At 37.7% G+C, this 17829-nt stretch overlaps 1 protein-coding gene across 17 annotated transcripts in view; it reads right to left on the bottom strand.

The window, feature by feature from the left end:
• TCF4 (transcription factor 4) overlaps positions 1 to 17829 on the bottom strand; it is a 356514-nt gene that overhangs the window by 44104 nt on the left and 294581 nt on the right. For all 17 annotated transcript variants that reach the window (XR_015798233.1, XM_088152601.1, XM_088152603.1 and 14 more), the window contains 3 exons: positions 8441 to 8546; positions 2839 to 2972; positions 1542 to 1674 (listed from right to left, as the gene is read on the bottom strand). Coding sequence is in view for 16 of the 17 variants with exons in the window: in XM_088152601.1 (XP_088008727.1) it covers positions 1542 to 1674; positions 2839 to 2972; positions 8441 to 8546 (373 nt within the window). In the remaining variant the exon portion in view is untranslated. The remainder of the gene's footprint in view (positions 1 to 1541; positions 1675 to 2838; positions 2973 to 8440; positions 8547 to 17829) is intronic.

Raw genomic sequence — 17829 nt, 5'->3', positions numbered from 1 at the left:
ATCCTACCCTTTTAAACATTTTAAAAAAAAAGTCTATACCAGAATGTTAAATGCAACTATTTTCATGAAAATAGTGAAATTATAATGGTGATAATACAATAATTAAAATCCCCCATATTTCTAGCAAAATGTATAAACAATCATCTGCATTAATGCATTTGTTTCTGGATGCCCTTTTAATAATGTATGAAATCTTTTGTATATAGCAAGGTTACATAAAAATTGTCCTATACGTGCGCAGTCTTCGCTGGCAGGAAAATAATGGTCTTGCAATCTAGAGCTAGCTATATAGGCCAAAAAAAAAAAAAAAGAGTTCTTACAGTGCAGTTAATAAATGCAAGATCTAGCCTGTACACCAGTCTCTAACTTGAATGGAAGCAACAAGTAAATTCAGGAAATAGAAAACTTGGGCCAATTTGATATTTTCTTAAGATAAGACGTACTGACACAGCAGGATAAAATTCATGTCCCTCTTGTGCCATATGACAGTTTAGCACCCCACTGCACTGGAAGCTTAACACACTAGTAAAAAAATTAAGTGCAGTATTATGTGACTGTTCCAATAATAAAATCACAGTAAAACCAAGGCCTCAAGGGAAGGCGCACATCATGTTCCCACTAAAAAAGCCACATACTGCTATGTATCTTGCAATTCAAAAATGTCATTTAAAGTGAGAGTAGAAAGTGGGATTAATACATGAATGAGGCAGATCTTCTGGACTAATCTTTAGCATATGCTACATTACATTAAATCTTTCTTAGTAAGTGGCTGCTTAAACGCTCTGAATCTTTGAAAACACACAGAAAATACTTTGCATAGATTGAAGCATCACTTTAAGTTAATATCTTCTGAGGTTTTTTTTTTTTTTTTTAAATACCTTTGAGTCAGTGTTGACTCCTGGCTATTGCCTGGACAAGTCCCTGCATTTATCTTGGCAATATTTTTGAAAGTGGTTTGCCCTTGCCTTCTTCTTCCTAGGGGTGAGAGAGAGGGACTGGCCCAAGGTCACCCAGCTGGCTTCATGTCTAAGACAGGACTAGAATTCATGGTCTCCCAATTTCTAGCCTGGCACCTTATCCACTACACCAGCCTGCCTCCCTTATAATATCTACGCAGACAATTATCTTTTGCTTTGTCCGCAGTTTTCTCTTAGGATATCAACAGTTAATAATTATGGCCTGTTCAAGTTTCTGTCCTTTTCCGGAGTGCAAGTAACTTTGAGACTGCAACCAAGTATGAAATTTAATAATACAAGCTTACTTTCTTGAAGAGCAAAATCAGACTAGGCAAATAAATGGATTTGGATTATTCACAGAAAAAAATTCAAATTCTATACTCTTGTTAACTAGAATTTCTAGTCAGTACAGCAAGGACTTTAACCAAATACCCTCTTTAATTTGTGATATCTGTGACTACATGAAAAGGAAAGTTTTCTTCTATAATGTCTGATGAGCTCCACAAGCTCTCTTCCCCAGAAAATGGATGAGGAGAAACTGAGAAGACTTGCATTCTTCAACTTAGGAAGAAGCCTTCAACTCACCCATTATACTTTCTGTTCCATTTGCAGGAGGTGTACAGGAAGAAGCACTGTAATGGGTTGTACCACTGCGATGGAAGGTGGACATTGGAGGAAGACTGGAATTGATGTCTGCTGAGGAGTGTGATGGGTAGCTCTGTGGCACAAAGCAGGGAAAGAACATTTCAGTTAGCAGACGACTCGTAACAGTTGGTTCTACAGGGCTGCTTGCTGATTTTCCATTTCTTTGTACAAGTGGTCTTACTGCTTGTGAACAACCTTGATGGTCCAGTTTGGATGGAAAGGTGGAATATAAAATTCAGGGACAACTCTCGGGGGGGGGGGTTGTACCCTTGTTTCACCATAAAATCTAGGATACGGAGCTGAAAGACCCACAGGTATAAAATACAACATGACTTGTACCAGAAGCCCAGCAGAACATAAGAAGAGCGGATCAAAGAACAAAAGAAAATCTAATTGTAAGGCTGTAAAAATAGCTCACATTTATGTCAGCGAAGACTGTTTTAAAGATTGTCACGCAAAGAAGCATCTTGGAAGGGGAAGGGGAAGGGGAAGGGGAAGGGGGAAGGGGAAGGGGGAAGGGGAAAGGGGGAAGGGGAAGGGGGAAGGGGGAAGAGGGAAGAGAAGGGAAGGGAAGGGAAGGGAAGGGAAGGGAAGGGAAGGGAAGGGAAGGGAAGGGAAGGGAAGGGAAGAAACCATCTTCAAGAGGGGGGACTGCTGCATGGAATTAGCCCTGCTTGCCCTCCTCCTCATTTTGCAATTAGGTTTTAAAGACTCATGCATGTGGGAAAAGAGGAGATTTTATTTTTAAACAATGAAATGTATAGAGGTGTCTCTCTGTGTATGTTGTCCATGAAAAGACACTAGACTTCTTCATTTTTAATTCTTCTTATATCAGAAATAGTTTTTTTAAAAAAAGCAGTGGAATACATAGGCCTTCTCTTTCAGCAGAATAAAACATGACTGTGAGAGAACGTGGTTTACATTTGGTACAGGTAGTCCCCAGGTTAAGAATGCCTGGTTTACGGATAACCCATAGTTAAGAACAGGGCCTGCTGTAGCAAAATTCAAGTTTAATACACAATGATTTGAGTTAAATACACAATAGTTTGAGTTAATTACACAATACTACTTATACAATATCATACAGTACTGTTCCACCTGACATACAAATTCGACTTAAGGACAGACCTTGGGAACGGAACTCATTCTTAAACTGGGGACTACCTGTAACAGTCTGTCTTCTATATTTGTGGCACACACAAACTGACATACACACTACACTGATTTGTAGTCTTACCAAGCGGTCATGAGGATGAAGACTGCAATAGCTACTGGACTGTGGAATATGAGGTGAATTGCCCAACATTCCTCCATATCCAGGCGGATTCATTCCACTGGACGAGTTCCACGGATCACTGCCATGATGGCCGTCTGTAAAATGTACAGAAGAAAATGTGGCTTCTCTGAATGCTTAGTACTCTGACTAACATTCTGATGCTGTGTTTTTAGTAAATGTTAAAATTAGCATTCTAATGGGGTTTGATGAACGCCTTATGTGTCACTGTGTTGGATAGCAGTTTACAATACAAGACAGCAATCACAAGTGGGAAACTGTGTTATCAACCTTCGCCTCATATGAGCCACACTAATCTTATATAACTACATGAGCGTGATTAGAAAAAAAAAAACTTTTCTAAACAGGAGTGCAAATGACATTTCTAAAATCACTACTGATTACTCAGAGATCTTCTGTGCAATTTTTAAAACATTTTGTGCTATTTTTATCAGAAACCCACATAGTTGTGACCTATATTGTTATTAATCCTTGCTCGATAAAACTGTAACTTAACACTTTTTTTAAAAGACTGTTTAAATAATAGTCCAAGTATTAGAACCTGGATTTGGGTTTTTTATTTATTACATAAATACACAAATATTTTGATCACAGGACTTCACTTTTCGGCCAACTACACATCCCAATGTCAATATATTAAATACTTATGAATCAGAACAGAGATGTGATTTAGGGAGGTGCACAGAAACTTCCCCTGCGGACAGAGATGTACCAACAAAAGCAAACTGGAAAAAGATACACATTTAAACTTAAAAGAAATTTATCTCCAGAATTTTGTCTTTCCTACCTTGCAGTTGCTGAACCCTTATTTTTTGAACTCAGAAGCTTGGTTTAGGGGGACAGAAGAGAGATAGCTAAAACTTCATTATGGTCATAAATCAAAATATAAGGACCAACTAAACTGCACTCATTTTTTTACAAAAAAATTTAGAATAAAATACATTACAAGCCATTTTAAGATTTGGCACAGCTATGTTCTACCTGAACATAAATTGGTGCCTAGCCTCACAGATTAGCAAAGAAATCTGGAGTGTGATATCTGAGTTTTGGTTATCCTGAAGATATCTAATGTATTACTCATGTGAACATCCAAGAATATTCCCAATCAGAGGCAATATTATGCAGTTATGTTTATCCATATGAAAAGTAGGATAAAGTAGGATATGCTCCAGGTTTTTAATGGTATAAGCCACAAGGGTAGGTTTTATGGCTGTAGGGGATGTTCCTGAATCTGCCTTCCAATATCCTTGAAGGAAATTAAATCAAGCAAATGTAAACACTGTTTTAAAATTGGAAGCATGGTTGCATATTATATTTGTGGGGCAAATGTGAAGCTCTTGTTTGGTTACTGGAATCTGCTAGTTTCTGCTTTACTGCAAACTTACTTGATCATAACCCAAAAGTCAAAACAATAATGGAGAAAATCAATTTGAATCATCTCTTTGATCTCCACTTTCAAGAAGCCAGCAAATTGTCAACAAGTATTGACGGAGTTAGCGATACAGAAAGTAATCTTCAGCTTAAGTTGGAGGTATTAACCCACGCCTAGTCTCTGCCTTTAATAAACCCATTTCCATACAGTGGGTCACAATGGGGACACAGTGGGCAAAGTGAAACAATTTTCTCAAAAATGTTGAATGGATTGCTCATAAGTGGCTAGCCATCTTAAAATTTGAATCAGGAGCTGACCAACAAAAATTGTAGCTGGGATGTAACAGACTCCTCTAGCACAAAAAATGATGTGATATATTTAAAATACTTTTGTGCATTCTGCATAATGTAAGTGGTATGTAGCTTGCCCACTGAGAGGCATCGCTTCCAAAGTGGACATAAAGTGTCATATTTTTAGCACACTCTCATTTTTAAAGCTGAAATTCACTTTGAAGTCCATGGTGTTTAAACTTGATTAGCACTAAAGAAACTGATCTTCTATCTTCCTTTCAAAAGTGTGCAGACTGCTTTGCTGGTTCTGATTAAAGATCTGGAAAGATCACTCATTCCAAGAGTGACCAATGAGATACACCTTGGCTGGTTTACAAAGATGATGTGAAAGGATAGCTTCCATTGCTATTTGTTCAAATTGCTTCGTATTCAGTAAAGTACTCTCTTTCCCTCTCCCTTATTTTTATAATCAGAACAATGCAATGAATCTTTGGTTAGACTAAGAAATAGTGACCTGCCCAAGGCCACACAATGAGTTGGCTGATTAAATGAGGATCTAAGCAGAGGCTTGTCTGTTACATTCAAATATTCTAATCACTATACAAGTTTTAACTCAACTCAACTATTAGCTATCATGGCTAATAGTTACAGACATATTAATTATGAATGTCTTTATTATCAAAGCTTCATCTATATAAATGTATAGAGATATTATTTCTTTATCAATGCTCCACCTTTTGAGAAACTTCCAGCAAGGTGAGCTTAAGCATAAATTCCCTTTCTCATGGCCACAGCAATCTCTGATTTCCATGGAGATTCCTTACACCGTTGACCTCTGCAGGGAGAATGGGCCCATTTGATTGGTCTGCCTTAGATATTTAATGGATCCACTTGGTTTCCAGAGGATGCTTGGGGAGTTTCCTGAGGTCTTGGCTGGCAGTTCTGTTGGCCTAATTGAACCCTGGAATAGAGAAGAGGCTGTGCCTCTTAGCAGCATTGCTCCTAAGGAGCCTCCCCTCTTTTCCATCTAGGAGAAGTATGGGAATGAGATATGGGAATGAGATTGCACCAGTTGCTGTTGCTGATGTCTTGTAATGAGGCCATGGTGAAGAGAGTGCAACTCTCATGGCCTGCTGGATCTCTCAGCTACCTTCAATACTATTGATCGCTGTATCCTTCTATCTGCCAGGGCTGTGAGTGAGGGAAACTGGGTTGCTCTGCAAGAAGTTCCACACAGCTGGGCAAAATCAAGGAAGCACAGGTTTCAGCAATCTCATTCCCATATCAGAGGCTGAATCCTGACGGAAGAGGATTCAGATCATCTTCATTCAGGGCTCGCTGCATCTTGAAGCCCCATCATTTTCTCGAATCTTTTCTTTTTTGGAGAGATAGACTGGGGGTATATACAGAATCTCAAAAACTGGGGGGAAAAAAAATCCCACCCTCATTTATAGTGCCTTCATTAAGGTGGAGTCTTTGAATTATTTGAAAAGTTTCTTCCCAGACTTCTTGCCACCTGGGCTGAATTGTTGTTTATATGATAAGCTGCTGTCTTTGGACTATTTATGTCTACTCTTCCTTCTATCATCAAAGGTTGAATTTTGCCCCCAGGAATGTGGAACCAGGAGGTAGAATGAGGATGACATGGTATTGGTGATGTTATTGATTATGAACTTTTTTTTTTGGTTTATATTATATTTTGCATGTTATAATTCTAAATACTATATGGAGGAACTGTAAGCCACTCAAGAGTCAGGCTGACTGAAATAAGTCACACAATACTGCTTATCTGTAAGGTCTTATTTTTGTTTTCCCCCTGCTTGTTTTGTTTAAAACAGATATTCTATTTAATCTCTGCTATGGTAGTTTTCCTGTTTGCAGTAAGTTTTATCAATGAATATTCATTTTTTAAAAGCCTGATATGAAGTCACCCACTTTATTCTTCCACTTCTGGACTTTTCTATTTCATTCTGCTGCATTTACTTGCCAAGCTAAGGATAGAAACTATCAACACATTTTGCTGAAATGAATTCTAATTCATTAATATAGTTGGTTCTGAACCTACTTCCTGTCAAGTTCATTAGGTGACAACGATTGCTGTGAAAGATGATGAAAAAGGTATTCTCTGGGATGAAAAATTATTTTCCAGAGCATTCATAACTTCAGTTACCTGCTAATAAAAGTATCTGATAACTCTTCCAGAGAGAGGCAACAGAGAAGATAAGCAAGAAAATTCTGAGAAATTAAAGTATCTACAAAAATAGCCTTGCCTTACCTGAGGTCCTAAATCTGGTTGGGCCACAACTTTAATAATCTGGCCTCTTTGCTGTTCACCCCCCCCCCCCATTATTCCTCATTATTCTATTGATTTAGTAGATCGGTTTTCATATGTTGAGTGAAAAAGCAGTATATGCATGTTTGTATAAACACACAATACGCTGTTCATGTATTACAAAGGTAAACTTACATAATGGGTGACAGTAGATAAACCGAGAGCCAGAAAAGCCCAAAATAGTAAAATACCATGAATGATAAGCTAAGTTATAACTGAAAAGAAAGATTAAAAATGCAGAGTCAATGAAGAAAAAATGGTTTGAAGAAAAATTTGAAGGAAGAGATAAATTTGCACCAAATTTAAGTGACAAGAAGCCATTCCACAAAGAAGGGCAGTGAGAGTGGATGAGACAAATTAAAACCCTTGCAAATTTTCCCACCTGTTTCTTTCTAGCTGCATTGGTCCATAGCTTCCAGCATGGCCAACGGATGTGTGGGAAAAGTTGGTCTGTGGGATTATCATGGAGCTCAAGCAATAACTTTATTATTAAACACAGCTGTGGAATATAAAGTTCCTTTTAATATCATCCCCCCCGCCCCAATCGGTTTACATGTAAACTCTCATTTCTAAGATTATATTTAAGAACAGGGGACCATTCCTCTCCATGTGTCTGATCAATGTGATTGTTCTACCAGTGGAATATTGTTACAAACTATTTGACCTACAATGGTAATATTAACTACTTTGAAGTGAATGCAAAGAACTGAAAATGTTCATCAATAAGCTGTTTTTATGCAAAATATTTTTGAGTGTATCCAACACCAGGACTTCAAGGTTGTAATTCAAACCACACAGAAGGAGAGCAAGCTCCACTGAATACAGTGGGACTTACAGCACGTCACATCTTGCTGCAAATATTTCCACTACAGAACATTAAACTTCCTGTATTGTTACTTCCTGAGCACTATTACACTCCACTGCTGTTAACAGTTTTGAATACAGGATTTTTGTCATGAATATCCCCAGTTTAAAAACAATAATAGATGTACTATCATTTCAGATTTTACAGTAGTAGGCTAACTCCTTAATTTCAGGTGGAAGGAGGGACACATTTTTCTCTCTGCTCACCATCTTTCCCACCGAATATGAAGATCTGGGCAAGGGAGAGCTCCACTTTTGCCCCAGGAGCCAAGACATTTATTTTTGCATCAGATCACAAGGATGTTCACTATGTAGGAGCCTGTGTGTATGAATTCAAAATGACACTAATACTATTATTTTGCCACCAAATATGTTTGCTTCCATAAACATTTGGAATGGCATCAAAGTAAGCAATGTTGCATATTGTGAATTCATATTTGGGAGCAAAACTGACCGTACAAAATGTTTATTAAAAGATCCATTTCAATTTGCAATGTTTCTTGTGGTCCAGATTGTCCTTTGTGTGTCTGGCATGCTACTACATAACCCCTAGCTTCCAAAGAGAAATCAAGGCTGCCTGGAACTGTCCATCTGTCAGGGGACTCTGTGGAGCCCAGGTTTTGAGCATCCAGTCCACTGACCCTCAAGGGCACGCATAAGAAAATGCCTTCAATGATGCCATCCTACCTTGCATGAAGAAAGAACTAGGAAAAGTGCTGGCTGCTGGTTTTGAGGATGGATAGCCGGGGGAGTCCCGATTGTAGTCGGCAGTGCTTGCAGAAGGGGCATAAACCTATGGAGAGGGAGAACAAGACCAAAAGTTAAATGCTTTAATATCCTTCCAAGAATCGGGATTTCCTTATTTGTTATATGCACACCCAACCTGTCCAGTGCTTAAAGAAGCTAGAGATAAAAGGAGAATTAAATGAAACAACAGTAACATCAATTAAAAACAAAGCAATACACCAATAAAAAGAATCATACAGCACCACTGTAGTTAAAACCTACTTTAGCAAACAATTCATGTTAAAATGACTGAGATTTTCTCAGGGAAAACCTTTTCTGTTGAGGGATCATGCTTGGCTCCCCTTATCAATGAGTTCAGAGCTTGGGAATAGATACTTGGAAGGCCCGCTCTAGTATTCCCATCCAATATAAATCCAAAGGTATATTCACAAAACAGAAGGTAAACTTATATCTGAGGATGTTTTCTGCCATCTAAATGGCAGTTTTGTGGAGGTCAAAGGCTCTGGTGCTAATACATAAGATATTATAGCTTCACAATTTTTTTGTAGCATGCCAGCTTCTTATTCAGTTATTTTCTTAAGGAAATCCTTTTTGGGGGGAAAAAATAGATGGGATCATGATCCTCATGGGAACACAAGAGATATTTGGGAGACCGTAGGAACTATGGAACTTACATCAGATTTGAGATGGAAAGGATCAGCAAACTGTTAGCAGAGAATCTCTAAACTTTATGAATAACCTGCTTTATGGCCTCCTTCAATTTTCTCCAACAACAAGCAACCTCAGAGGTAGCTTGGGCCAAGTCACCCAGTGAGCTTCTGTGGCTGAGGATGGGACTGAATCTTCCTGGCGCTCTCTGGTCCAATGCCCTATTGGCTCAATCTTATTTTCATTGTTGCAAGGGGGCAGAAAATGCTGGTGATATATTTTTTGATCTGTTACACGTTTTTCATCCCTCTATAATATTCTTCACTGCCTCTGCTACCCAATCTGAAAAAAGCTGTAGAAGCAGTTTTCTGAATATGCCTTCTCTTGGGACTTGAAGCTCTGTAGGCCAATGAAGCTGCTGACTTCAGGGAAATGATCATCCAGTGAAAGAGAAGACATACTTTCTGAAGTCTGATATTACTGCATGCCCTAACACCTGCTCAAAAATGAAATATGGTAGTCTGAAAAAAATATATAAAGAAAGTGCTTAGGTTAGGCTGTGTCTATCCAACAGACAGCTTCTTCCATTCTTAAAATGCAATCTAACTGGCCCTGGAAATTTAAATTCATCTATATCTCATACTCCATTTAAAAACCAAAACAGTTCTATGACTAATATGACTAACTAGCATTTAGGCTGTAACATTTTCAAATGCGGATGGAATCACACATGATTGAATAACTATTATGCTATAGAGAAGAGAAAGCAAGATCAGAATGTTTCTTCTTGATTATGTGGTTTTGAACAGAGAAATGTTCATATGGAAGACATACAATCATGCTGGTCCTTATAACCATATTAATAGCAGAATGCAAATGCAGTATTACTCCAAAAATGCCTTGTCATTGCATAACTTTGTACTCTTTCCTACACTGTTTTTTGACTGACTGACTGACTGACTGTCAGACAGACAGACAGACAGACAGACAGATATCCCTCCCTCCCTCCCTCCCTCCCTCCCTCCCAGAGATTTGAAATGGGGAAAAGAGAATAGTAAAAATGATTGAACAAGCAGAACTCTGCTCAGACTTCCTTGGTTTCAACTCATAAATTCATCACCTCAAGGATGAGGATTTCTGGCAGAAAATATGAATGAAACAAGCCATAAGTAAAATAGGAGAAGACAGGAGAGATACATATATACCAGGCAACACAGATACCAAAATGTGGAATACATTCAATATGGAGCAGAGTCTCTAAACTTGGGAAGGAAAAAAAAAATCATTGTACAGTATCATATCTGTTGTGTCTGACGGTCAATGCTCTGCAAGATATGTATCTGGAAGAACTGCAATATCATGAATGTGATTTAAAAAAAAAAAAAAATTGCTATATTATGTGGAAGTAGAGTTCAAACACTAACAGAACAATGAAAGAAAGCAAAAAATCATTCCTTTGTTCCCAAGACTAGAAATTAAATTTCAAAAGCATGACTCAAAAGCACTGAAAGTTCTAAACATATCCCAGGATACTAAACCTGCTCTTTTTTGAGAAGCTTGAAATAACTAGTAAAAATCCAGATCAGTACAAGACCACCAAAGCAGTGTGCATGCATTTGGGGAGTGGGGGGCACCTCTTTTTTTAGTACTCAGCATATTTATGAGTACAGTAAACTTAGTAAATATGCCAAAACTTAATTTATTTAACATTTGTTTACTAATAAGCAGAGATTTTTCTAACAGTTCTTTCCAGGGGTGAAGACTCTCTCTCTCTATTTAAAAACTTTGATTTCATGTAAGCGCCTGGACACTTTAGTGTTCACGGATTTTTGTTTTTTGTTTTGCATTTGTTGACTTTATATATACAGATATTTGAATATTTAATCTTTCTCTTTTTTAAGATCTTGCAATTCCAGATGGTCAGGAAGACCAAAACATTCTCGTTTTGAAGCAAGCAGCAGATCACAAAACTAGCAGCAATCTTATTTGGACATTGACAGGTTACAGTGAAATGGATGAAAGAAAAAAAATCACCACTACACCAGAAAGGGAAAGAAGAATACAAATATGAATCTTATAAATAGGACAATATTTTGTTTCAAAGGATAAATGCCACATTCAAGGAGATAGATCCTAAAAAAAATGAACATTTTTAACTGAAATCTAATAAAGACATCTTGCTTCAATGTATATACTCTTGCATAAATGTTCTCACAATATTTTAATGCTTGGATAGAAAGTATTGTTATAGACCTGAGCATAATTATCATATAGAAGTTAAAACACTTTTTGGGAAGTGTTTGAAATAATTGTGCTTTAGAGAAAGAATAAATGCATAGAATCCAAAGGGGGCAGGGGGAGAATGGAAGGTGGTGATGTCATTTTTAATGCTTTGCCCATTATGTTTTTGTTAATTATTTATTAAGCAATTTTATTATATGCATGAGCCCGAAGGACAATTCAGGCTTTTTTAAGAACCAGAAATGCTGCTATCATAATTAACCACTTACAGATATATCCACATATGCTAAGAGCAAAGAGCAGCGTAACCCTGTAGTCCATCCCATTTCTATAACCCATTTTCTGGATCCAGTTCAAAATCACATCAAACAAAAAGACATTTTTATCTGGATGGAAAGACCTGGCTCAACTGCAGGGCTGCATTTTTTTTTTTTTCCAGTTGAATTAAGTTGTGGTTTGCAAACTAACCTAGGAGAAAATGTGAGTGAATTCAGGGTCTAGTTAAAGTACACAAGAGCCACAGGAGCACAAAGGAAGCCAGAGCTTCTGAGAGAGACCTGGCTGGGCTTTTTCTGGTCTGGTCCTAGGCTGTGCCATCTGGAATTGGGAAGTTTGCTTTCTCATTCAGTGCACTCCACCGGAGAATAACAAAGAAAAGTCATATTTAGGTTAATGGCCCCTTTAGGGATTGATGTGGCAAGCAGTAGCAATCACTTCACATTCCAAATGAATGAGGGACTGGATATCTGAACACTATTTCTCAACATAAAATATTGTGCACGTGCACACGTGCACACCTCCCCAACCTATTAGAACAATGAAGACTCTTTCCTCTAGTCCATTTGCTTTATATTTTGGGATAGTATGGGTAAACACACACACAGACACACACACACACAAACACACCCACAGAGTATACTGGTGTGTTGAGCAATGAAATGCTTCCCTTGCAGCTACTTGTCCTGGACTTCTGTTTGTCTATCTTAGTCTTCTTTGTGGGGTGCAACAGAGGACAAGGGTTGTTGCAGTCCAGACTGAACAGAATCCAGTAAGAGAGTTGTGGGGACTGTCCCTCAGAGAGGTATGTTATGAAGAATGAAATGGAAAAAAATCTGGAATATAACATTTCAATTGGCAGAAGGTCTCTGTGTTTTTCATATTCTCTCAGAGTTTCCTGAATATAGTAAAACACTGCATGAGGGAGAAGAATACATGAAACTTTTCCCTATATGCACATGGTGAAGTTTTATGACCCTTGTGGAAATAAAAAGAAGCACTGGACAAAAATATACCTGATCATTTTGCATAATGTGTAGAAGTTGTTGTTCAAATGTGGTATCATGGGAATCTGAAATAATAAAAGTTATTATAAATGTCTGTGTTCTAATAGTTAACTGCCCATAAGAAAACATTCAGTACTTCTGGGATAGGAAGAAAATAACTTCGGTAAAAAAATTCTCCCCAACTTCTTGGATGTTTCTCATAATTAGAGTTTGAGAAACAGTTTGCAACCTCGAAAAGCAGATCTAGAAATATTCTATCCTTTCCTGGGAGCATCTGTCCATCATAAAGAATATGATTTAGTTCAGACAGAATGATTTCAGTCCACAAAACCATAGCTTATTGGGAAAAAATTGCTATGCACTCTTTTCTATATTATAAAGCAAAATGATCTGAGTATGTTACATTACCATTTCCTGACTATTAACCAGAATATCAGGTTTAATATTATGGATTTATAGTTAGAGGTTACACTTATATGTTTTCCTGATTTGAATGCAATTGGGATCACACACAGTCCTGGGGTTATGACAGTAACTGGGACTGCTGTCGCTAAGCAATATGGTCACATGACATTGCACTTTACAACCACATCGCTTAGTGACAGAAATTCCAGTCCCAATTACCGTTGTAATCCAAGGACTATCTGTGTATATCTTAACAAGACTGAATTATAGGATTGTTTGTATTATGGACAAAACTCTGAAAGCACCACTAGATGTGATGTGGAAAAACTACAGGGATTTTCTTTTAACTTCAAAGTACCCATACAGGGCTGCTCATTATACTGAAAAATCTGGTATGGGGAGGAGAGAGTTTAATTTTTTCTCTAACACAATTTCTCCAATATAAACTCCATCTGTTAGAAACTGTATTTACTTTTGCAGAAAGCGAAACACCAGGTTAATACACTTTTTCTCTTTGATCAAATTACTAGGATTGTATAACGGTTACTTTGGCCCTGAAATATGACTGACTCAACTGCTTGATTGTTTACACCACAAAAAGGATTAACTTGCCTTCTTATTCACATTTGTATGAACAGGTAATAGGTGTGGTATTCACTAATGAATAATCGTGGCAGAGATACTGGATACAGTCTGTTCCATTGGTGAACTGTTCTTATCATTAGGAAACATTTTCCGATGTCCAGCTGAAACTATTTTCCTTGTAATATAAGCCCATTGGTTTTTGCTTTGTCTTCTGGAGCAACTTTGAACAATTCTGCCCCTATCTTCTATATGACATCCCTTCAAATATCTGAAGACAACTTTCATGTTTCCCCATAGTCTTCTGTCCTCCAAATTAAACATACCTAACACCTCCAACTATTCCCCACAGGTTTTTCTTTCTAGGCTTCTTTTCCTACATTTCAATTTATCAGTGAAATTCTCAGAGCTGGACATAATGCTCTGGGTATGATCTGCCCAATGCAGACTAGAGAGGAATGATGATTTCTCAGAAAGGTAAACAGAGTCTATTCTGGTTCATACTTAGATGGGACATTAAGTCTGGCTATAGGCCATACAATCCCAGAAGAAGGCAATAGCAATCCAAATTATTCCAAGAAAACTACTAGTATGTATTCATAAGAACACAAGTTGAGCTCACCTTGGGAAAGATTTTACCTTTAGTTCTACATATGTATAGCTGCCACCACTACAGCTATATCACCTAAAGCTTTCTACCTGAGGTGCGGTCCACCCCCACTCTCCTGGCCTTCTGGAAAAGTGTGAAAACATGGCTATGCCAGGTGCCCTGGGGGCCTGATGGGGGCTTGCACTGCTGGAATTGGCTGGTGGGATGATCCATATTTCTCCACCCCCTCACCTTGAATTGCATATAGTCTTTTTATATAGTATTGTTATTAGCTAATTTAACATGGATATTTATATTTTCATTGTTTTTACTGTTTTGGATTTTCATTGTGAGCTGCCCAGAGTTGCCTTCTGGGGGAGATGGGTGGATGGATGGATGGATGGATGGATGGAGGGAGGGAGAGAGAGAGAGAGAGAGAGAGAGAGAGAGAGAGAGATGCTACAGGACACTCTAGAAATGATCTTAGAAGTTTTGTCTGCTGGTAGGAACACTCAAGGAATATGAGGACAGCAAGGTAGTCAAATGAGGTGAGATGAGCAAGGAGTTTTGAGCACACTGGAATGAAACTCTGCAGAGGACTACCACTGCTGCATTCTGAGGGCACAGCAGATAGACTAAAAGGAAGCAACCTTGAATTGGAAGAAATGATCTCTTAAAGCAAACCAAAGAAATGGGTGGCAATCTGATCAAATTGAAATACATAAATAAGATCTAACCGATTGATATGTTGTGAAGCTACCCAGAGTTGTTCTGGGTTTGGGGAACCTAGAAAATTAATCAATCAATAAACATAGATGCCTGTTTATCCCACCGAAACAACAGATAATGATCCATACAAAATTGATAATTGGCTATATAGACAAAGTATTAGTAGAATACAACGTATGCCCTCTGCCATCCTGGTCTAACGGCCCAAATGAATCTTTGGGGACTTTCTCTTTGCACCATGTCCATGACGATCAAATTTACAGGATATTCAGCCTTCTCATAGAAGGACGCATGGAAGCCAGGATTTGCTATGATTTTTTGATTACTTCAAACAATGTTAAGAGCATGGAATAGAAAGTAGTCTGGAATCATCTTACTGTATTACTTGGAACACTGAATTATCATCTCCTAGGACAGAACATCTCTCTTCCTGACCTAGAGCCTCTGTCATTTTGAAAATCTGCTTAGATGGAGAGATCCCCGCTTGATCTGGGTAAAGAGATAAGGTACTTCCATTGCTCTTGATTCTTCATTCAGAAGTTTTATAATCTTCATCTGAGGTAAACTAAACGGTAATTAAGGCGGTAGGGCAGGATCCACGAATGCTGAACTTAGACTTGGGAGGGAAGTGATCAGTAATTCTTAAACCTGAAAGAATTGTAGATTTTGCTACTGAGGCATGCAGCTTCCCTGACAAACTGTCAGGGTTGAAGTTAAAAGGTGGGAATAGGGAAGTCTAGGAATAGACAAGTCCAGTATGAAAATGTTATGTGGGTGGCCATTACAGATAAGCCTGAGAAAATGGGGGCGACTAGTTCTTTGCCATATAAAGGCAGGAAAAAACAAAACAAAACAGAATTCAACTCTGCAGTATACCTGGATTTTAGCATGGTAAAAGCTGCCCTTCATTTCATTTAGGTTGCTGTGATCGCAGAAAACCAATTTTATACATTTGAATTAGGCCAAGCATACCAAGGAACAACTGTTTCCTATATTATTTGAACAATCTGCCCCCAATGAATCAGGTCTTGGTGATGACCATCACTGTTTATCTTACAGAAAGTAATGATGACACAGGGATGATTATAATCCAAATCTCTATGATTACAGAGAATGGGGTTAACTGACACCTCCCACCCTCATGAAGAATATTTCAAGTACACTAAATGCAGAGATGTCTGATAAGGAGATTTCAAGATTTTCATGATAGCACGGATGACTGATCAAAATGCCCAATGAGGAATCAAGCAATGCATATAATGTAAAGCAGTCTAGCAACTCATCCTTTATTCTGAGATGAGTTATTTTTCTTATAGAGGATGGAAAACTCATTATCTGTATGCTTTATTCCTCTAGGCTGTTTCATTGATGGCCATCATGGTGGAGCCAATACATATAGCATCAGTTACAAGAAAGGTCAATAACGATTCAACTGCAAGAGGGTCAAATACTGAGGATATATATCTTTTAAGCCTAAATGCTCAATTCAGATGAATTTTCAATACTCAGGTCTAATAGACTGGAATTCTCTGTTATACTATGACTGCTAGGTTGATCTCCTAGAAAACTTGCTTCCACAGAAGCAACTGAAGCCAACTATAATGCACCTGCCATAAGAAACTTTGCCCATGATAACACGAGTCTACCATATGTTCCTCACACAAGGATGGAAGGTTGCAAGCTTACTGTTACCTCAAACATAAATAGGGTTTATTTATTTAGGGTTAAGGGCCATAAGATGCCAAAAGATGCCCAGTAAGAACAATGGTTAAACACAAAGTCAAATTAGCTCTCCGTCTTTTGGAAAACAAGATTAAAAAAAAAGCAAAAAAACAAATTCTGGACAAGATGAAAAATGCTCAGCACACACATACAGATGCTATCACAGATCCCCAGATGCTATCACAGTAGCAGACAAAAGGCTTAGAAGTAAATCCTATGAGCATGCAGTGGGAGGTGCTTCTCTAGACCTACCAAAACACAGTTTATTTCTAGAACATTCCGAGGCATAGAAAGATCATCCATGTGATCGATCCTAAAAGTTAGCCTTGTTCTTAGGTGTAACCATTACATCTGAATGCAGATGTTGAGTATGTCACACTATTTTATACCACCTTTGACAAAAATACATTGTTTAGAGAATAATGTTTAAAGCATTCCCTTTCATGACCTATTTAACAAACAGAATGAAGGTTTCTAAAGAAATAATTTCACATATTTACACCTTGGCACATTCCAGCTCCAATCTCTATTCCTACAGCAATTTTGTTGCCTGTTCACTTCCATATGCTAGCATTCATTTGAAACGATGCCTCAAAGAATTCACTTTGTAAACAGTAGTTCAACAAGAATATGGTTTTGAATATTTTCAGATGAGCATAATGCAAATTCCAATTCGGCTATCAGCTCAAAATATTCATTAATATGAGCAATCATACAGCACAATTAATGAATCCTTGATTACTGGTTAGTGGAAACATATTTGTCAGGTCACAGTAATTGCAAAATTAACAGCATGTTTTGAAATTCCCTCAAAACAAGACAAACTGCAACCTCAAAAATGTACAAGCAAAAATGGCACTTAAATATAGAGTATATAATTTGGATTTGTACATACACATCCAGGAAATATATTTGAATATCCTGTTTTTACTGTTACCCACTTGTGAAATTAAAATAAGTTTGTTAGGTCATGTATTATGCAAAGTCCACAATCAAATTAAATTACAAAATGCAGATATGAAGAAACTGTGGTTTTATAAACTGGCTGTCCCGCCTTGAGAGAAAGAAAAAAAGAAAATTTGGATAAATATAGGGTGCAAAACTGTCAAAGCTATGGGACTATAATAATT

Source organism: Python bivittatus, unplaced genomic scaffold, assembly GCF_059951505.1.
Source record: "Python bivittatus isolate LINGU-HERP-01145 unplaced genomic scaffold, Pbiv_v1 ctg000570_np1212, whole genome shotgun sequence".
Lineage (NCBI taxonomy): Eukaryota > Metazoa > Chordata > Lepidosauria > Squamata > Pythonidae > Python > Python bivittatus.
This window is presented reverse-complemented; position numbering and strand designations above follow the sequence as displayed.